The sequence below is a fragment of the Penicillium angulare genome (genome assembly GCF_028827245.1).
Source record: "Penicillium angulare strain IBT 27051 chromosome Unknown utg000007l_segment0_segment0, whole genome shotgun sequence".
Taxonomy (NCBI): domain Eukaryota; kingdom Fungi; phylum Ascomycota; class Eurotiomycetes; order Eurotiales; family Aspergillaceae; genus Penicillium; species Penicillium angulare.
In genome coordinates, this window is record NW_026623166.1 from 883061 (window position 1) to 904612 (window position 21552).

The 21552-nt window shown below is 47.5% G+C and overlaps 7 protein-coding genes across 7 annotated transcripts; 5 read left to right on the forward strand and 2 right to left on the reverse strand.

The window, feature by feature from the left end:
• Positions 1–598: 598 nt before the first annotated feature.
• Positions 599–9111, forward strand: N7478_009597 (polyketide synthase; the record flags this gene model as incomplete). The annotated part of the gene is made up of 10 exons (XM_056925811.1): positions 599–896; positions 957–1428; positions 1484–2009; positions 2071–3049; positions 3106–5921; positions 5983–6792; positions 6871–7565; positions 7621–7789; positions 7868–8182; positions 8242–9111. 10 exons carry the CDS (start codon positions 599–601, stop codon positions 9109–9111), a joined length of 7950 nt encoding a protein of 2649 aa, XP_056775181.1.
• A 501-nt stretch (positions 9112–9612) lies between these two features.
• N7478_009598 (AAA family ATPase VPS4) lies at positions 9613–11195 on the reverse strand (the record flags this gene model as incomplete). The annotated part of the gene is made up of 4 exons (XM_056925812.1): positions 9613–9834; positions 9900–10350; positions 10418–10753; positions 10900–11195. The coding sequence occupies 4 exons, from the start codon at positions 11193–11195 to the stop codon at positions 9613–9615; spliced, it is 1305 nt and encodes a 434-aa protein (XP_056775182.1).
• Positions 11196–11547: 352 nt separating this feature from the next.
• Positions 11548–12097, forward strand: N7478_009599 (tubulin-binding prefolding complex subunit YKE2; the record flags this gene model as incomplete). Its single annotated transcript, XM_056925813.1, has 4 exons — positions 11548–11605; positions 11667–11862; positions 11918–11978; positions 12041–12097. The coding sequence occupies 4 exons, from the start codon at positions 11548–11550 to the stop codon at positions 12095–12097; spliced, it is 372 nt and encodes a 123-aa protein (XP_056775183.1).
• Positions 12098–12775: 678 nt separating this feature from the next.
• N7478_009600 (phosphoglycerate mutase, 2,3-bisphosphoglycerate-independent) lies at positions 12776–14520 on the reverse strand (the record flags this gene model as incomplete). Its single annotated transcript, XM_056925814.1, has 4 exons — positions 12776–12986; positions 13041–13623; positions 13692–14429; positions 14496–14520. The coding sequence occupies 4 exons, from the start codon at positions 14518–14520 to the stop codon at positions 12776–12778; spliced, it is 1557 nt and encodes a 518-aa protein (XP_056775184.1).
• A 341-nt stretch (positions 14521–14861) lies between these two features.
• Positions 14862–15422, forward strand: N7478_009601 (mediator of RNA polymerase II transcription subunit 9; the record flags this gene model as incomplete). Its single annotated transcript, XM_056925815.1, has 1 exon — positions 14862–15422. One exon carries the CDS (start codon positions 14862–14864, stop codon positions 15420–15422), a length of 561 nt encoding a protein of 186 aa, XP_056775185.1.
• Positions 15423–16612: 1190 nt separating this feature from the next.
• Positions 16613–17991, forward strand: N7478_009602 (P-loop containing nucleoside triphosphate hydrolase protein; the record flags this gene model as incomplete). The annotated part of the gene is made up of 3 exons (XM_056925816.1): positions 16613–16843; positions 16905–17657; positions 17710–17991. 3 exons carry the CDS (start codon positions 16613–16615, stop codon positions 17989–17991), a joined length of 1266 nt encoding a protein of 421 aa, XP_056775186.1.
• Positions 17992–18179: 188 nt separating this feature from the next.
• Positions 18180–21395, forward strand: N7478_009603 (P-loop containing nucleoside triphosphate hydrolase protein; the record flags this gene model as incomplete). The annotated part of the gene is made up of 4 exons (XM_056925817.1): positions 18180–18288; positions 18353–19095; positions 19148–19310; positions 19372–21395. 4 exons carry the CDS (start codon positions 18180–18182, stop codon positions 21393–21395), a joined length of 3039 nt encoding a protein of 1012 aa, XP_056775187.1.
• Between the last annotated feature and the right edge of the window lie 157 nt (positions 21396–21552).

Sequence of the window (21552 nt, forward strand, 5' to 3'; positions counted from 1 at the left end):
TCCTATGTACATTTTTTTCTTGTGCATTTGTTACTAAGTGTCATTTTCGGACTTCCTGTCTCATTCGAGCCCCCTCCGATCAATGTTGCATAGGGGGCCAAAAATTAAGCCATTGGCTGCGGAACTTCAACCCCTGCTAGTAGCAATTGTACGCTATACCCGATTAGGTTCTGCAACCGGTGCCAAACATAAACAAGGACTTGGTATGACATATGTAGGGTTTAGATGACGATGTTGAACGGTACGTGTAATGGAATTTCGATGTGACCGGCCCCTAAAAGACAACCCATCGTTTAGATACCTGTTTAAACCTTATAGTAACCAGTGGAGGCGGGGGCCAGCGGCTACTAAACGTATCTTTCAGAGTTTACAATAGAAGATACGATATCATAAACAGTAATTCTATTTCAATGATAGACACCGCGCAATCTCTAGATAGGACTACGGCCAGCGAAAGAGCCATTAGACTTAAAGGAGTTGCCTATCTGCATCTCCCGATACTTTCTGCTTCTTATTTTCAATTTCAATTTCAATATTTTTCATTCTTGGGTTCCTTTTTGATACCCTCCATTCACAAGACCCTTTACAATCTAGCAACATGAAACTTGATCCTGTCACTCAAATGCTTGAGGCTCGGTCTGATGCTGATCCTGAACTTAAAGCATTGATGACAGCTGTGTCGTCTAGCCAGGCGTCTCAAGAGCAACTTCTTGCTTTTCAGGAAAATATTGATGAGCTCACAGCCGCTGCTTCATCTACCCAACAAACTCAACCCCTACAACAACCACATTCACAACAGCAATATACATTAAATCCAGCAGCAATACCATCTCAAAATGAAGCCAGCTTCTTGGGGAACACATCTGCACCGGAGCCAATTGCCATTGTGGGCATGGGTATGTGATCTTCAATGGCCTTCCCAGAAGCAAGGAAAAAGTACTGATGACACGAGACAGGCTGCAGATTCCCGGGCGGAAACACCTCAACTTCGAAGCTCTGGGACTTCTTAGCAGAGGGTAAAAGCGGATTCTCTGAATTTCCGCCTGATCGATTCAGTCCAGATGCATTCCGTCATCCCAACCGTGAACGCCCAGGCAGTATGGTCAGCCGGGGAGGGTTTATTCTGAACGAAAATGCGAAGGATTTTGACCACAGTCTGTTTGGTTTATCACCCACGGAGACTCTTACCCTTGATCCAGCCCAGCGAAAACTTCTTGAAGTCACATACGAGGCCTTTGAGTCTGCAGGGGAGCCATTAGATCGCGTGCGCGGTTCCAGGACCGGAGTGTTCGTTGGAAACATGAACAATGATCATGAGACAATGCAACATCGCGACGTTGATCACATCTTACCATATACTGTCACGGGATCAGGAACTACAATTTTGAGCAATCGTCTCAGCTATATCTTCGATTTGCAAGGTCCAAGGTGATCAAACACATGGAAACCATCATATGCGAATTTTCACTGACATTTAGCACAGTATGGTCGTGGACACGGCCTGTTCAGCGTCACTATACGCTATGCATCTAGCAGTTAACGCAATCAGGAATAATGATTGTGACGCCGCAGTTGTGGCTGCAAGTAATCTCATATTGAGTCCAGACGCACAACTCATGACGACGAAGCTGGGAGCTATCTCACCTACCTCAATATGTCATAGTTTTGATATAGCGGCTGACGGTTACGCGCGCGCCGAGGGGATCGGTGCACTCTATCTAAAGCCACTCTCAAAAGCCATCTCTGATGGTGACCCTATTCGCGCTTGTATTCGTGGGACTTCATTCAACGCGAATGGGAAGACGGGCGGTATCTCACGACCAAGTGCAGATGGACAAGAAGCTGTGATTCGGAGGGCATACGAGGCTGCTGGTAATCTAAATCCAGACGATACCGGCTATCTTGAATGTCATGGAACTGGAACACCTGTTGGAGACCCAATAGAAGTATCCGCAGTGGGGAGAGTATTCTCCACAGGGCGATTTGAGGACCCCTTATTAATCGGATCAGTGAGTACTTTGTCTAGATAGATTGTTAGAATCTCTTGATACTAACCTGATTGCTCTGCAGGTGAAGACAAACCTTGGACATAGTGAGGCAGCAAGCGGAATGTCCCAGGTAATGAAGGCGATAATGAGCATGGAAAATGATTTAATTCCCGCTACCATTGGAATTAAACAATTTAACCCCGCTATCGACTTTGATGGGTCTAGGACAAAAGTTGTTACTAAATTAACACCATGGCCCAAAGACCGTCTGAAGCGTACCAGTATCAACTCATTCGGATACGGAGGTGCAAACGCCCACTGCATTCTCGATCATCCAAGTATTCTGTTGCCAGGGTATATCCAGCGTGGGCTTCGGATTTGCAGGTCACTCTTGCCATATCCGAGCCATAATGAACCTCTCAATGAATTCCCCAACGGATGGGCCAATGGGGCTAATTTTGTCAATAAGGAGAGAAGTCGCAAGGACCTTCAGCTCGTTCCATCAAGGGAAGCAGCAGTGAGGAGATTGGTGCTTTATCCATTCTCTGCGCACACGGAGTCATCTTTAAAAGCTCAGATCGCATCATTTGGTCCTACACTTGACGCTTTCAATCTTGAAGATATCTTGTATACGCTAGGAGCCCGTCGGTCACGATTCGACCACCGAGGGTTCTTAGTCAAAAGCTCCTCTGCTACGGAAGAGAGCAAGCCACCAATTCCAGTCGATTCAATCACTTTTGGGAAGCTTCCGGACACTCCAGTCACGAAGCTTGGATTTGTATTCACTGGACAGGGGGCACAATGGCCTGGAATGGGATCCAAACTGCTTGAAGAGTATGCAGTCTTCCGATCAACCATCACATATCTGGATAGTGTGCTGGACGCATTATCCACCAGACCACCTTGGTCAATTGAGCAAGTACTTTCAGAGACAAACAACACTGAGATGGTTCACCTGGCAGAGGTGTCTCAAACAGTCTGCACGGCCCTTCAAATTGCCATGGTAGATCTTTTAAGGACGTGGAATGTTGAGCCTGTAGTAACTGTGGGCCACTCTTCAGGTATATAAAGCCACATATTGCGCTTTTCGCATCATCAGCTTACATTTCTTTTCTAGGTGAAATTGCGGCCGCGTATGCCGCAGGGCGAGTCCTCGCAAGCGAGGCCATAGTTCTGGCTTATTCCCGAGGCCAGGCTGTGTCAAGGAATCAGCAGAAAGGTGCAATGCTGGCAGTCGGACTTAAGGCTGAAGACGCTGCTATCTATATGAAAGGATTTGAGCATGACGTGAAAGTTGCCGCGGTCAACTCTCCAAGTGGGCTGACCCTTTCTGGAGAAATTGAGGCGGTCACACGCCTTGCTCAAGTACTCGACGGTGATGGAGTATTCAATCGCATGCTGAAAACAGGTGGCAATGCTTATCACTCACACCACATGATTCCAGTGGGAGAAGTATATGCCTCTCTTGTTAACCAGGGAATGTGTGAAATCAAGAAAGCTGGGTTTAGTGATGCACCTTCAAGAGATTATGATTCCGTTCATTGGATCTCGTCCGTCACACCTCAAAAGGCGCCTCCTACTATGGCAGCTATTGATCCAGCCTACTGGCGAGAAAATCTCGAGTCACCTGTTCAATTTTCCTCAGCCATAGAAACCTTAGCACAAGAATTCCCTGTGAATCTGCTTATTGAAATCGGTCCACATGCAGCCCTAGGAGGACCAATCAAGCAGATTGGTTTAGCCTTGAAGGAAAACAATGTGAATCTCCCTCCATATCTTGGGAGCCTGAAGCGTGGGGAAAATGATTGTCTCAGCATTCTTACCTTGGCAGGGCAACTGTTCTTGAAGGGCGCGCCGGTCAACCTTGCAGCAGTCAACGCAACTGACTCGAATGGACATCTTACCCACGGGTATCCATGCATTGACTTGCCGGGATACCAATATGATTACGGAAAGACACCGATCTACTACGAGAACCGCGTCAGCAGAGAATTCCGTCTGAGGAAGTTTCCTCGCCATGACCTTCTCGGTAGCAGGCAGCCGGGAGGCTCACCCACACACCCCTCATGGAAAAATGTTATACGGAGCAAAGATCTCCCTTGGCTGGAAGACCACAAGCTTCAATCACACGCGGTTCTGCCAGGTACTGCATATCTCACCATGGCAGTCGAAGCTGCGAGACAAATCGGCTTAGAAGAAGGTGGCGATGAACACGTCCAAATCCGTGCTTTCAAGCTACGAAATGTAGCCATACGCTCTACCCTTAGTGTTCCAGATACAGACACCGGTATAGAGACAGTACTAAACATGGAGCGACTAAAATGCGTGGGAAGTCGGTCTTCAATCGAGCTGCAGTTTTCCATTTCCTCCTTCCAAGCCGATGTCGACACCTTTACGGAGCATTGCTCCGGATTGATCAGCATTGATATGACCGATCCCATACTTTGGGATAGACTGAAAGCGGACAAGCGCTCAAGAAAACTAGACATCACTCGGTGGTATGACAGGTTTGCAGATGCGGGTTTGGTCTATGGACCGGCTTTTCAGGGTCTCTCCAACCTTGAAGCATTTTGGGGAAGCAATATTTCTCAGGCTCATGTTTCACTATGTCCTACCGCCGAAATGGTCAATGGGGGCGAATCAAAATATTTTCTTCATCCAGCTACTTTAGATGCTTGTCTTCAATTGATACTGATCAGCTGTAACGCGGGGCAAGTTGAAAATATGAAGTCTGCATTTGTCCCCATACATGTCGGTGAAGCAACTATATGGACGAATGATGAGTCGGGCACAGATGACAGTCAAGTTGGACAGGCAATAGCAACTGGATATGCTAAAGGTCTTCGAGCGGTATATGGCCGTGTGCAGCTACACTCCTCTTCCGGTAAACCCCTTCTTGACATAGGGCAAATTCGATGTATCTCCTACGAGGGAGGCTCTATGGAGTCTGATTCTAAGGGGTCAAATTCTGCTCGGGAGCCTTTCTGCAGGACTATTTGGAGGCCCGATATTGACTTTCTGTCCCGGAGCCAGGCAAGTAAATTGTTTCCGGAGGAACAGATTTCAAGGGATACGCTTCGCGATCTTGACACTTTAGCGGAGGTATTTATTACCAAGGCACAGGATCTCTCCTTCAATGGAACAGGGGGGCATTCCGAGTTCGTTCGCTGGGTTTCCAACGCACAGGGGACTGGAAATCGCGGAATGATGGATACAACTATCGTGGATCAAATTCATGCTCGCCTGGGGGGGGTTATGGAAGCTCAAGCTCTCCAAAAACTCTCAGTTCACCTCCCAAATATCTTGAGAGGCGAAAGTAACAGCATTCAGGTTCTTATGGAAGCTGATTTGCTTCGAGAGCTTGAAGTCTCGGGTCTAGCAACTCGTGCCGCTACCTCGCAGCTGAGCAAAGTGGTAGACCTTCTTGCCCATAAGTATCCAAATTTGAGCATCCTGGAAGTTTGCGGTAGATCTGGAGGTGTCACCAGCGCGGTGCTTGATACGCTCGATGCGGAAGACACATTCAAACGGTTTCAAAGCTACACATTTACCGATCCTCAAGGCTGGTGTGTCAAAGATGCCCAGGGAAGGTTTGCAGACATTCCTGATATGCTGTACCAGACCCTTGATCTTGACAAGGACCTAGAGATGCAGAACTTCGAAACACAGAAGTATGATCTCGTTATTGCACCTCCCTCATTGACATGGAGTGATAACCTCCCCACCGCTCTTGAAAATATCCACCTCCTGCTCAAGCCAGGCGGGAAGCTTATTCTTCTCCAAACTGTGAATGGTGACTTAGCGTTGGAAATGATGACGCGAACATTGGCAGCTCGGTGGGATCGAGATTTCACTCCATTCCGGAGCCATGCACAGTGGAACAAGGTTCTATCTACTGCCCAATTCTCCAACGTTGAACATGTGCTGAACGATGTAAGCCTTTTAATCTCCCCTGGATACGTTATTATGGGCCTTTTTACTTACAGTTTCGCAGTATTCAGAGACAGAGATCTCTACGGTGATGGTGACTGGCAAGCTCCCACCACCACTACCTGTGGCTTTGCAACTCGAGGAATCGTCAGATGTACCTGCAGTATATTTGATATATCGAGATCATCCGCCGCCACTCATTCAAGCTCTTGAACAAAGGCTTGCTGAAAAGGGCCTGAAGCCTATTACTACAGAACTATTGTTCGCCACAACGGTCCTTCCATCTAATCCTACCCTTATCTCATTGATTGACATTGAATCTCCAACAATCCTTGGTACCGCAGAACAATTCGAAGCCTTAAGAGACCTAATTCTCAAGTCTGCGAATTTAACATGGGTATCGTTGGGCAGCTTAGTCCACCAGACTAATCCAGAATCAGCTTGTATGGAGGGTCTTCTTCGTTCAGTTCGCAATGAGGAGCCACTCTTGAATATTTCATTCATCGGTCTCGATCATGGCTTTGATGCCGATCTTGATAGAGCTGCAGAGCTTTTAGTTTCGGTGGTAACTGGCATTCAAACTGTTGGCGCCAGCGAATTCGGAAAAGACCACGAATATTCTCTTGATGACGGATCGTTGTATATTCCACGACACGTCTTTGACAAGACCGCGAACAATTTTTTCAGCTTGCTTCATGGCTTCGATGATGCAGTTCGCCCTCAAGTTGTGGATAAAGAATACCCTTTCCGTGCTTCGTACAAGCAGCCTGGAGTCTTGTCGTCCCTTCAATTTGAGATAGAAAACGACTTCTTTCAACCACTACCAGATGGGTGGGTGGAGATCGAAACTAAAGCAATTGGCCTCATTATGAAGGTAAGTGGCCCCAGGGGATACTATTACATATGGTATTGGGTTTTGCAATTCATCGGGATAAAGACTAACTAGCCGTAGGACCTTTCTGTGGCACTGGGAAAATTTGACTGGCCATACCTGAGCAATGAAGTTGCTGGTATAGTGACAAAAGTGGGCCCAAATACCACCAAGTTGCAAGCTGGAGACAGGGTCTTTGGAGCAATGCCTGGTAATATGGGTAACTACACGCGGCAGCATGAGACACTTGTTCAAAAGATACCGACAAACGCATCTTTCGCCGAGGCAACGTCAATGCCTATCTCTCATCTTGCTGCTGTATATGCATTGAAACATCTTGGTCGTCTTCAACCTGATGAGTCGGTTCTGATTCAAAGTGCATTAGGCGGACTCGGAATTGCAGCAATGCAAGTCGCCCGCAGTGTTGGCGCTAAGATATACGCAACTGTTGGAACCGAGGAGAAGAAAAAGCTTCTCATGAGTGATTATGGTATTCCAGCTGAACGCATATTCAACTCACGCTCTCTGGAATTCACAGCAGAGATCATGCGTGCCACGCAGGGCTTGGGCATTGATGTTATTTTGAACTCCACTTCGGGCAATGCAATGCATGAGTCATGGCGTTGTATTGCTTCATTTGGTCGCTTTATCGATGTTGGCCGTATGAATGTCCTCGCTGATGATCATCTGAGTCTTGATGTTTTCAAGCGCAACGCAAGCTTCTCCTCATTTGACATGGGAGTCGTCTTGACTGAAAATCCGCGGCTATTTGCACGGTCAGTTAAACCGAAGGATAATTTCTGACGAGGGAAATTACTAAACTGAATATAGATTGATGCAAGAAGTTCGAGAAATGTGGGAGATGAAAACCATTCATCCCATCACCCCCATTAAGACTTTTGATATCTCAGAACTCGAAGCCGCAATGAAAGAATTCGCTAAGGGCACCCACGTCGGAAAGTTCGTGATCACATTCGATAAGCCAAAGTCTGAGCTGATGGTACGCCACATACCCTTTCTACTGCTCCCCCTACCTTTGATGTTGAGAGAGGCTTGAGGCTGACGTGCTCTTTATTAGCTTTCTCAAAAGCCCCGACGAGTGACTTTTGACCCCAATTCCACGTATCTTCTGGTTGGCTGTCTTGGAGGCCTGGGTCGGAGTTTAGCAACCTGGATGGTCGACCATGGGGCTCGTCATCTGGCTTTTCTGTCTCGTTCTGGGGCAGAACGACCTGAAGCAGCATCGCTAATTGAAGATTTGGCGGCGAGGGGAGCTAAGCCGGAAATTATTCAAGGCAGTGTGACAGACCGGGACATGGTCATGGCGGCTGTTCACCAGATTTCGCGTGAAAGACCTCTCAAGGGAGTTATCCATGCAGCTATGAGCGAAGGTGTAAGTGCCAAGATTCTTTTGTGTTGATACCTGGCTTTTGACTAACTCGTTTCTATTAGGATGCCGTGTTCCGAAATGCTCAGCATTCTCAAATCCAGTCGGTTCTGGCACCGAAAGTCACTGGTACACTCAATCTACACGATGCAACTCTTGGTCACGATCTTGACTTCTTCTTGATGACATCTTCCACGGTTGCTGCAATGGGTACTCTCGCACAGGGGGCATACTGTGGCGCCAATGCATTCCAGGATGCTTTTGCCCGCCACAGAAAAGCCCAAGGTCTCCCCGCAACCACGTTTGCGGTGGGCTTGATTAAGGAAATCGGCTTCATTCGCGAAGCAACCCCCTTTCAACAGATGCTCGAGCGCGTAGGTTCCTTTGGTATCTCCGAAACTGAGTTTTTGCAACTATTAGAGACGGTATTGCATCCTGATGCACAGTTTGGTTTCCATTCTGCGGATCCTCTCTCATCCGCGCAAATATCAATTGGTTTCGAGCCCGCCCGTCTACATTCAAAATTTGCTCAACATGGTCGAATGTCAGATCTAGTGTGGCATTCCAATCCCCATTTCCAATCTATCATCCAAGCAGTCTGTGATCAGTCAAGCTCAAGCTCTTCGCAGTCCAAGTCAACTTCATCGATCCGTGCAAATATCGAAACAGCCAGTACAGAAACAGAAGCTAGGAATATCGCTCTGGATGGTGTAGTTGAACACCTTGCAAGACTACTGGGACTTGAAAAACAGGATGTTAACTCCCAGGCCCCAATCACGCGATATGGTATTGATAGTTTGATCGCCGCGGAGATGCGAACTTGGCTTATGAAGACCTTTGGTGTCGAGATGACCCTTTTGCAACTCTTGAGCACAAGTGTCAAGTCGGACGATATCGTGGAAAGCATCATCATGCAGACTTGGAAGTCAAACTAATTCGGGCGTCGACTTGTGTTAAATGCAATTGAAACATTTTACGACTTCAGATTCTACAATACTTCAAAGTTCTTCATGTATTACTAGCAGTCTCTACCAGATATGTATCACAACTTCTTCGTAGGTCCTATGGACAGGAGATCTTTTGGAATAAAAACACATGGATATTTGCTCAACAAACGCCCTCGCCATTGCCAAAAAATACTCGATGGAAGACAAAAACATTAACTAAGAAAAGAAAAGAAAACGAAATAAAACAAGAGATCTCTGCCGTTTGTTGAACGCCAGATTCTTCGTATGCACCCACCCCATGCTGAAGCCTCACCATCCCGACCCGAGCCTGAAACATAGGGCATGAATAGTCAGGACGGAGGAAGGTAGGGGGTGTTTCAAGTCAAGGAGCTTTGAATGGTATATTTCCAAGCACCCTCGAGTATCACTCGAGGGAACAGGAAATGAGAGATAAAATGGAAGCTTTAGAAAGGTGTACATATATGCACTTCAAGCACCCTCGCTGCCAAACTCCTGGGTCCATTCCGAGTTTCGCGTAAGATCTTCGTGGCTGACTGTAGGCCTGGAATTGTGAACCGCTTTAATAAAGTCCTTAAGTACCAGAGGTGGTTCTAAGAGCTTCTCTGCTTCGACGCTGAGCCAATTCATTTCCATGGCACCGGCATCACCTGGCGAGCAGGGTGTAATCTTCTCCTCTCCTTCGACGACAACCTGGAGGATAGTTCAATTAGTTGGAAAGTTTCAAGCAATGCTCAAGAAGCGAATAATGCACTCACCTTTTTATAATGAGTTGCTGTTTGGATTTTGCGAATGGGCTGCATTAGAGCATCTTGCACTGCAATACTGATATCGCTACCAGAGTAGCCCTCGCTCATGTCAGCTAGTGACCGATAATCAGCCTGGGTCATGTGGCACGGTGTAGAGCCCACGGCCAACATGAACATCTTCATCCGCGCGTTGAGATCGGGCAAGCTGATGTGAACTCTGCGTTGGAATCGTCGCCGAATAGCGGCATCTAATTGCCAGGGAATATTGGTTGCGCCTAGAATCAAAACGCCCTTTGAATCCTTGCCGACACCATCCATCTGAACAAGCAATTCAGTCTTGATACGTCGAGATGCTTCAGATTCGCCTTCGCCACGAGGTCCACACAGTGCATCAACCTCGTCGATGAAGATAATTGCAGGCTTGTTTTCACGAGCCATATTGAACAATTGCTTAACAAGTCTGTGGAAATCATTAGTCTATGTTCTGATAAGACAGGCTCGGTTACCTGATGTAGAGGGACCCTTACCGTTCACTTTCACCCATCCACTTCGATACCAGGTCACTACTGCTGACACTGAAGAAGGTGCTGTTTGCTTCCGTCGCAACGGCCTTGGCAAGATAGGATTTACCAGTACCCGGGGGACCATATAGAAGAATACCCTTCCATGGCTGTCGTTTACCCGTAAACAGATGTGGAAACTTGATAGGGAGAATGACCGCCTCCTTCAAGGACTCCTTCGCAGCCTCCAAACCTGCAACATCTTCCCATTTAACATTGGGCTTATCGGAGAGAATAGCACCCTGGAGGGCCGAGCGAAGCTTCTTCGCATCCGCATCTTCGCCATTATCATCATCTTCTTTCCTATGCCACCGAATTGTGTCAGCCTAGCCATTCAAGATCAAACCGTACATTGGGCCTAACAATCTAAGTATTCCACGCGTAGTAGCGCTCAAGAGAGACCGACGGGAGCCAAATCAAATCAAAGGGACAGCATGTGAGAATCTTACCCTTTACCACTGCCTTGCGCTACCTTGCCATTCGCGCCAACCGCGCTGGGCTTTGTCTTCCCTTCCGCCGAGGCCAAATGATTCTTCAGCTTCTCCGCGCGATCCATATATTCGCCCGTTTTCGCCCGGATCATTTCCTTAGATCGAGGGTTCTTCTCCCATTTCAAGGCCAGCATGAACAACTCCAATGAGGAGTAATAGAGCTGATAAGCCTTTTCGTACTCGCCCTCATTGTCATTTTCGATCGCCTTCTTAACCGTGTCAATCGCCCGCCCCAGAAAATCCGTGTTACTCATGTCGACGAATGTCTTTTCCTGGCCCGTTCGGCAGGTTTCGTAGGGGTGTGTGGTAAGTGAACCGCGGAGCGGTTAAAGCGGGGAGGTGGAAGTGGGTAGCGTGTCGTTCGTTCTAGGCAGAAGCTTGAAAGTGGGAGTCGCGAGTGAATCGAATAGGGAGGAGATATATGGTAGACGTATGGAAGAAATGCAGTCGTGCGGGTAGGAATTCACAGGGCAAGTACTGGTGGTGGAGGAGGATTGGAGTTTGGAGTTGGAGCTGGAGTTGGAGGGGAAAGGGAAGGGAGGTTGTTGACGGGCGGGCAGACGTCAATCGGTTTTCCCTTCTCCCACCTCCCCGCCAACCGTCGACATGGATGCTCAAAAAAAGATTCAGGCCATCTCGGACGAATTTCAGCAGCTGCAGGGTGGTAAGCTGATCATTTAATTTCAGTGTGCTATAGATATTGTGATGGCTAATTATTTTGACAGAGCTTGAGGGTCTCGTCGATGCCCGTCAGAAGCTCGAGTCGCAGCAGCAAGAGAACCAAGGTGTGCAGAGCGAATTCGCCCAGCTGGACGATGAATCCAATATCTACAAAATGGTCGGACCGGTGCTGTTGAAGCAGGACAAGGCCGAGGCTACTATGGCTGTCAATGGCCGGTTGGAGTTCATCGAGAAGGAGATGTTAGTGCGCATGGTCTTGATTCACAAACGACTATCACTAACGCATGCTTTATAGTAAGCGAATCGAGAAGGAAATCGAAGATAAGCAAGACAAGAGCGAAGAGAAGCGCAGTGAGGTAAATATCATGAATACAAGCATCGGTCATCTATCCATGACCCTATGCTAACTATCATCCAGATGTTACAAATCCAATCCCAGGCCCAACAACAACAGGCTGCCGCTGCCTCCGCATAAGCTATCACTGCCATGAAAGATACGACTGGGGATTGATGCTAGACATTTGGTATGGTGGGAATTGATGGAGAACGAACTATATTACGTCCAGCAAGGGTTTCACCCACGATCGGACTGGACTGTTGCCGAGGAAAGCAAAAAGACGCCGCGTGTTCACGCTAATAAGGTCCATGTCCTGCTGGATACTGCGACTTTGCGTCTTACCCGTTAAACCGCAATACCTGGTGGAGACACTTGGAAAATATTATACCCAATGAAGTTTTGTACAAACCAGAAAGCTGTAGCTGAGGACTCCAGGGCTCACTTTCATGAACCATTTATGATGAAAATAGTTCGAATAAACCTATATATGTATGGTTCTATCTACACAGATGCATGAAAAGGCATATATCGACCTCTTTCTATTTAGATAGCAATGTATCTGCAGGTAGGAAGAGCTCGCAGCCCGGTAGGTGTTGATGCTAAACGCTCGACAGTATACTTCATCGAGGAAGTAGATTTGATTGAGCCAATCTCCTACTGCGGCTTGATCATTCTCATTGGCAAGGTTCTCTATCGGGCTCTATCGGTTTTATTGTTTTCAGCCCTCAATGCAAAAAGTGATTGTCAACATTCCAAATTATTCATTGATTCATTTCCCTAACCCGATGCGTATGTGCGAAAAGAAACTCTATCTATCTATGACTTAACCAGCAGACTCTTGCCAGTCATCTCAGCGGGCTGCTCAACACCCATAGCAGCGAGGACAGTGGGCGCAACATCACCCAGGACACCACTCTCGTTACCAAGGCTCCAGCCCTCGGGGGCGTTGGCCATAACGAAAGGAACGTGATTGAGGGTGTGGGAAGTCTTGGGGGTACCCTTATCGTTGAGCATCTCCTCGGCGTTTCTGTCAAAGAATGTTAGCTTTGAACGTGAATAAAAATCATGTATGGACGCTTACCCGTGATCAGCGGTGATGAAGAGAATGTAGTTGTTCTTCTTGCAGGCCTCGTAAATCACACCAATGGCCTTGTCGGTGGCAGTAACGCCCTGAATGGCTGCCTCGTACACACCAGTGTGGCCAACCATATCAGGAGGGGCGAAGTTGTTCATGACGAAGTCAAACTTGTCCTCACCAAGGCGCTCGGCCATCTTGACACCGACTTCGGCGGCGCTCATCTTAGGGTCGAGATCGTAGGTGGCGACTCTGGGAGATGGGATCATGTCACGGATCTCACCGGGGAACTGCTTCTCAACACCTCCGTTGAAGAAGAAAGTAACGTGTGCGTATTTCTCAGTCTCGGCAATGTGGCATTGCTGAAGGCTCTTCTTGCCCAACCACTCGGAGAGGACATTGCCCATGTGCTGAGGAGGGAAGGCAACGGGGAAAGTGTAGTCGGTCTTATATTGGGTCATGGTGGTGAGGGAGATGTTCTTAGGGTAGGGGAAGTCAGAGAGGGGGGAGCGGTCGTAATCACCCAGCAGCTGAGTGATTTCACGAACACGGTCAGAGCGGTAGTTGAAGAAGAAGACAGTGTCATCATCTAAAATATGGAGTTAGACAGATTGTAACTTTCGGTATGCTCTTCTTTTTAGGGAATGAATAACGAACCTTGAATACGGCGTTGCTGGCCACCAACGATGATGGGCTTCAGGAACTCGTCGTTCTCCTTCTTCTCGTAGCGCTCCTTAATGGTCTGAAGCGGGTCTGAGCTGTCCTCACCCTCGCCAGTGACCAGACCCTTCAGGCCGACGGCGACACGCTCCCAGCGCTTGTCGCGGTCCATGATGTAGTAACGGCCAACAACGGTGGCAATGGCACCAACACCAAGCTCCTTTGTCTTAGCCAGAAGCTGCTCCATGTAGATAGTGGCGCTCTTGGGGTCGGTATCACGGCCATCACCGAAGAAGTGGATGTAGACCTCGGGAATCTGGTACTCCTTGGCAACCTCGAGCAGGGCGAACAGGTGGGTAATGTTGGAGTGAACACCACCGTCGGAAACGAGACCAGCCAGGTGCAGACGGCCATTGCCCTCCTTGGCGCGAGTGAAGGCCTTAGCAACGGCTTCCACCTTGTTCATCTCACCCTTCTTGAGAGTCTGATCAATGCGGACACTGTCTTGCCAGACAACACGACCGGCACCGATGTTCAGGTGACCGACCTCACTGTTACCCATAAGGCCCTCGGGGAGACCGACGGCAAGGGAAGAGGCATCGAGAGTGGTGTAGCCCTGGGCAGTCTTGGAGTCCTTTTCGGCGAAACTGGACATGAAAGGAGTATCGGCGGCGGCGATGGCATCACCCTGAGGGGGTGAGTTGGGGCCAGCAATACCCCAGCCATCGATGACAACTGCAAGGTCATGTTAGCCTGACGGGAAGATCGATCTGGGGACCTGGGTGGCCGGGATGGTCATACTCAAAGCGACTTTTTGGTTGGCCATGGTGGGGGTGGAGATGTTGTATGATAATCACACCTAAAACAACGATCAATGGCTGAACTAAAACGCCATACGCATGGCAATGGTATCACTGGATTTTCTTACCTTTCCAGATGGTTAGGAAAGAAGGGGAAATCTGGGGGAAACAGAGATAGGACAAAAAATGGTAGGCCGGTGAAGGAGGGGCATTTCCCGGTGACGCTTTTGGTTCTCCCGCGACGTCACCGTGCCGTTCCGACTCTTCCCTACACACTCACTCCAGTCTCGGGCCAACCTTAACGGGTTTTCTCCAAGTCCTTGAAATTCATATCCGCGTTCCGATATTGCCCTGGTAACCCGCGACAATGGCTTCCAGATCCTCGGCTGCAGCTACGCCGCTGCTAAAATCCTCTGTTGCGCCTGAGAGTCCCTCCAAAGACGCGACCGTATCTCCACAGACCGCGCCTTTCCCTTCACCGCAGACCTTTGAGATTATCCCACCACTCCACGGTATACTCCTTCGCTTGTTATCTCCTGCGAATGCTTCCAACGGCGGTGCTGGCGGCCATGGAGATGGTCCAGGTGCCCCAGGGGCTTCGACGGAAGGAAATCAACAAAGCCAACACGCAAATTCCAGCCTCACAGACAATGGGAACAACGGTGCTCCAACATCACAGGGTGTACCAGAGGTCCCTTCTCTCGGCCCCAATACCCAACCTCCACTCGACGTTAAGGATCTGCCAACTCAGACGAGTTCGGTGAAAATTCGAATCCAGAAGGCACGAACAGTCGTGGAGGGTCTCCCTGATATACACCGGTCGGTAACAGACCAACAAGCAGAGATTGCGGAGCTTGAGGAGCGCGTGGCACGTCTCCGGTCAGTCATTGGGGACTTTGGCAGCCGTGCAGCATCATCCCGCGGCTAAGGCTGGCTATTTGCGATATGCTTCCACCATGTCTGGCCATTTTGCACAATATAAGTGGCAGCGAAGCTTGCAGCGAAGCTCGGAGGCTGCTTACAACCATATTTTCAATTACGGGGCGTTTTCTTATTTTTTTCTCGATTTTTGTCTTCATTTCTTTTGGAGTTTATGGACAGGAATACCCAATGCATCCGAGATCGATTTCGTCTTGTTTTTAACATACATAACAAAATAAGGACCTATGAGGTTGACGCCGAAAATAGCGGCATCTGCTGCCAAATGGCCCATGCCGGCAGAAAATCACGATACTTGTAATACAATAACTTCAACTATGCAGCCCTGGAGGTCTATATAGCCAAGTTTTTTGAGAAAATTTTCCAATGCTTACGAGCAAAATCTAAGCTATCTAGAAAAAATTCATTCATTTACTTATCTTTCCACTAGCCTTTCTAGTAGTCTTTCTACCTGTCTTTCCACCTAGTTTTCTATCTATGTAGAGCTTACAGTATAGGAAGCGGTGCAATACGCGGTAAAGTCTATCTAGAGGCAAGGCCTCTCCGCCTTAACTTCCTGTGCCAAGCCTATGCTTGATCACCCATTTGCTCTCCAAACTGTCTACTCCACTCATCAACGCGGATGATCCCGCGATAACTTACAAAATGGGGCAGGCTTTAACAGATGCTTCCAGATCTCCAGGGCTCTCTGGACGTTTGAAACATATCAAGTGTACTCCGTACGAGGTGACTCGCACATATTAACCAAAGTAGCTAGCTAGTGACGGGGCTCCGACGGCCCCCGCAGTGAAGATAGAGGCTTTCAAAGACCTACACGCGGCCAGTCAGTTACCCTACAACCCCTGTAGCACGCAAGCGCTGGCCCAGTGTTCGGCCCAATGCCCCTCACCCAAAGGATTCGACTAGGACAAAGATGATCCACCAGAGAGGTCAAGACGAGATTTGATAGTGGAATCAGATATCGCAAGGACAGGGGCCAGAAAACACCCTTGTCTAGCTTACAATCAGTTAGCCTATAGGGGGTGATAAACGCCACCTGAGGTGACTAGTTGTAATTTAGGCGGTGATAATTATTTAGCCAAATGAATAAATTACCAGGGGAGCTCATGCTCATGCTCTTTGAATCATTTCCATCGTCACCTCTCTATTGTTGGTCTCAAGCAACTCGAATGTGTCAACATGGATGATTGGATGACTGCGGACTATGTTGTGGGGGAGCAGCGACTCTGCCTACCCTCACAGCGTGCACCAAGCTTTGTGGCGATTGGTTTTCTAAGAGAGCTCTCCTTCGATATATTCATTGCAATAGTACCGACGTTTATTTTCTTACTCTGTGCACCATTCAACTTCCTTCGCCTCCGAAAGCAACCAATCAAAGTGGTCCCGAACTATCGAGGCATTTGCAAACTGGTATTCTATTCATCATTCCCAACAACCCTAGAACAAAAAATAGTCTGACAGTCGATAATAGTTAATAGCAGTTGTATTGGCCCTTCTCGATCTAGCGAGCTTGGTTTTTGAAATCAAAACCGGATCCCATCCACCTTACCTCTACTCAGCTGCTGGTTCTTTTGCAGCCGGGTTGATCATCCCATATCTATCGTTCTCCAACCACAGTCGCTCTCAGCGCCCATTTAACTTGCTAAATGGCGTTCTGATACTCTCTATAAGTCGTGATCTGCTGCAGGTATTCTTGCTGCGCTATATAGGTCAATGTCGAATTTCAGTACTCAGCGAGGCCACCATCATAGCAAAGACAGTGCTTTTGATTCTAGAATTGCAGAGCAAACGCTCAATTCTCCGCGAGCCATGGCAAGGCCTGTCATTCGAAGAAACCGAGAGCTCTTTCAGCCAGTCGTTTTTCTGGTGGGTGAATTCCTTATTGCGGAGAGGACGATATGAGCTATTCGAAATTGAAGATCTTCCTCAACTCCCAAGAGATCTGTCCTCTCAGCTCTTACGAGAGAAGATGAAGCATTACTGGGAAATCAGACCAAAGCCAGAGAGAAGATACGAGCTTGCATTCGCGTTGGTGAAGTGCACTTTCTGGGAAAATATCAGAGTCGTTCCTTTCATGCTAGCCGCGATGGGTCTTCAATATATGCAGCCAGTCCTCATCTCCCTGTTGATACGCTTCGTTAACACCCCAGACCCTGACGGTCAGCGAGAGCTGAGAGGGTTCGGACTAATCCTTTTAACTTTAAAAATCTACCTCGGATTAGCTGTGAGTCCACTCATGATTTCTCCTTTGGCATTCTTATTTACGATGAATCCAGGTTCTTAAAGGTAGACGAGATACTGCTCAGAGGAGAGTGACCATTGTGTCTAAAGGATCATTGATGAGCCTTATTCATCATAAGTCTCTCATCTCCAGCAACGACAGTAACCACTCTGCTATTACACTCATAGGGAATGATGTTGAGGACGTGCAGAGGGCCATGCAATGGTTTCATGTCATTTGGTCTTCCATTATTTCATTTGGTGTAGGACTCTATCTGCTCAGTTTGCAACTTGGGTGGGCAAGTATAGTTCCAGTTATACTAGTTGTGAGTGAGTAGCTTTTGCCTTCATGTTCCATAAAAAGACTTGAAAATGTCCCAGATCCGCTAAAAAAGATACAGTTACTTCCCAGGGCGGGAAGTATGTCTCCAAAAACTTTGTATCAAAACAAAGGGCATGGAGCGATGCAACCCAGACACGTATCGGCCTTATTAGAATCTTTTTGGGACACTTGAAGTCGATCAAAATGATGGGATACTCGCAAAGCATAGAGGATAAGGTCCAAGAAGCCCGCAAAAAGGAGCTAAATGCGGGTCTTAGCACATATTGGCTTGATGTTCTCCTCGCTGGCTGCGGTAAGTACACCGTCCACTCCAAGAAGATATGATCCTTCACTGACAAGGCTGATTCAACATGAAGCCAGTTTTTTAAACGTCGTCGGCCCCGCAATTACACTCGGTATCTATACCGTCGTGGCCAAATACACCGGAAACCCCCCTCTCAATACAGAACGAGTGTTTACCTCCTTTGGACTGATCCAAATGGTCACATTGCCGGTCAATTCAATACTTTTCATCGTACCGAACTTTATAGGAGCCATTGCAGGTTTTGACAGAATCCAAAAGTTTCTTTTGGAGCCAACACACGAAAACAGACACTTAGATCTCACTCACCAAACAGGGATCAACCCAGAACTTGTTGATCTATTGAACCAAGATTTGACGGATATAGCTAATCACTCCAGAGGTGGTTACGCTATCAAATTTCAAGATGTTTCGGTCCGTTTCGATACCGAGGATCGCCCTGTACTGAAGAAGATCAATTTTGAGATAGAAGCAGGTTGGGTCGTAATGATCAAAGGTATAACCGGATCAGGCAAGACGACACTTGCAAGAACAATTATAGGAGACTTACAGCCTGAGAGCGGATCTATCTCAATTTTTTCGCGAAAAATGGCATTCTGCTCTCAATCCCCGTGGTTGCCAAATGGCACAATTCGAGATTTGATTGCTGGGCCTCCGGGGTCGAAGATAACAGACGAGAAATGGTACCAAAAAGTGCTTTTCGCCTGTGACTTGGATGATGATTTAGCTCAACTTCCTAATGGCGATAAGACATTTGTTGGAGGGACTTCTCTGTCAGGAGGTCAGAAGCAGCGAGTGGTATGTAATCATCCGATGCTCTACATGTTCGTGAGGCCTAACAAGATGCAAGACTGTTGCTCGCGCCATATACTCTCAATTGGATATTTTGGTTCTAGACGATGTTTTTAGTGCCCTTGATGCGCGGACCGCACACCTTGTAGCCCAAAGATTAATAGGGCCATCCGGTCTACTTCGTGAGCTGAAGAAGACTGTTGTTTTAATCACACATTCAAGTAAGTCCAATCTATCGATGCCCATTATTATGCCGAAAATGTCACTTATTGGTCTATTCAGCGCAATTTCTTTCCCTCTCGGATCTCATATTCACTTTAGATACGGAGGGATCCATATCTCAGAAAGGCACCTGGGGTCAACTCAAATCCCAAGATTTGTCCGTCGCCACAGAAACGGAAGAAGAAACTACTCTCGAAAATTCGACAGATTTGACTCAGGAAGAGAAACCAATTATAGATTCAAGTCTAGAAAACTCCAAACCAAAGCGATCATTGAATTCAGTACGGCAAATCGGGGATTGTGCTATTTATCAGTATTATATCAAAGCAATTGGGGCATCACGAATCATGGCTACGATTACCATTTTGATGTCCGCCGCTGTGTTCACAATGCTGATCCAAAATTGGCTTCGCTTGTGGACTGCCAATGTCGATAAGAACGGCGACCAACGAACATGGTTCTACCTGATCATTTACCTCATTCTTGCTCTTGGACACTGGCTCTCATTAACTGGAACCGCAACTGTTTCCCTATTGGTTGTTCCCACATCTGGACAAAAACTTCATAATCAGCTTATCCGGACTGTTATCAACGCTCCGCTTTCCTTCATTACATCTACCGATATGGTTGCTACCACTTTATCAAGATTCAGTCAAGACATGAAACAAGTGGATCGTCAGCTCCCCGGCCAGATTGCCGCATTGGGAAGCCAAGTATTCAAGCTAATCGCTCAAATAATTCTACTTTTCATGGCACAGGCATATTTTCTATTCACCATACCATTTTTGGCAGCCATTGTATACGTGATCCAGAAGATATATCTATTTACCAGCCGACAGCTAAGATGGCTGAGCATGGAAGCTAACTCGCTTCCAAATACTAACTTCTTGGATACTGTTCACGGCATCACAACTATTCGTGCTTTTGGGTGGGAGAATGAGTATGCTCTTGATAATAGCAAGGCAATCGATATATCCCAAGTCCCATCTTACACTCTTCTTGCCATCGAACAATGGCTCACCTTGGTACTGGACCTCATTGTTGCGGCTGTAGCAATTTTCAATGTTACCCTTATTGTGACCCAAAGTGACACTGGCAGCATTTCTGCTGGCCAAGTCGGAATCATCATGAATGTGATTCTGAGCATCAACATAGTGCTCTTCGTGGCCGTTCAGTCGTGGGCTAACTTCGATGCCTCGCTCGGTGTCATTTCTCGGATAAAAACCTTTACTTCGACTGTGCTTCCCGAGCCTCAGTCCGAAGAAACAATCTTGCCAGCTGATTCATGGCCGGCTAATGGCGCAGTAGAGTTTGAGAACGTCGTTGCTGATTATTCTGTTAAGACCGATGCTGACTCCGAGTCGACTACTTCCACCTATCATGCCATTAACCACATATCCTTGAATCTGATACCGGGCCAAAAGATTGGAATTTGCGGTCGCACTGGCAGTGGAAAATCTTCTCTGCTGCTTAGCATCTTGCGTTTAATCGACCCATCCACCGGCTTCATCAAAATTGATGGCCTGGACCTCACAACTGTTTCCCGGGAGACTCTTCGATCCAGAATCATCACAATTCCCCAGGACCTGTTCATCATGGCAAGCGATAGTATCCGTGATAACCTTGATATATTGAAGAACAGTTCGTCCAAAGAGATCTTGACTGCCCTGGAGAAAGTTCACCTCCGTTCCTTGCTGGATACTAGAGCCGCATATAAGGGCTTCTCGCCAGAACAGTATCTTGATGTGCGGATGGAAGATTGGACATTATCCCAAGGGCAGATGCAGCTTTTTTCGCTGGCCCGGGCCCTCTTATTACGCTCTTCCCGCGGGAGGCTTGTTTTGCTCGATGAGGCGACAGGTAATGTGGATCAAGAGACTGATAAATGGGTTCAGCAGATAGTTCGCGATGAATTCCAGGGATACACGACAATTGTGGTGGCCCATCGACTTGAAACAATTTCTGATGCAGATTCTATTGTCGTAATGAATCAAGGGAAAATTGTTGAAACTGGATCATTCAATGACTTGTGGCAGAAAGAGGACAGTTTCTTCAGATCAATTTTTGATAGCAACGGGTCTTAAACGGGGGGAATTTGTACGATTATTCTGTCCTGATCGATCATCAATGTGGCGTTTAGTTAGCCTTGAAATTCGTTACAGAATTGGAACTCTCTGGGCACATTTATGCTTCAAGATTCTTCACTATGAAACTAAAGGGCAGGAAATGGGCCTAGAAGCT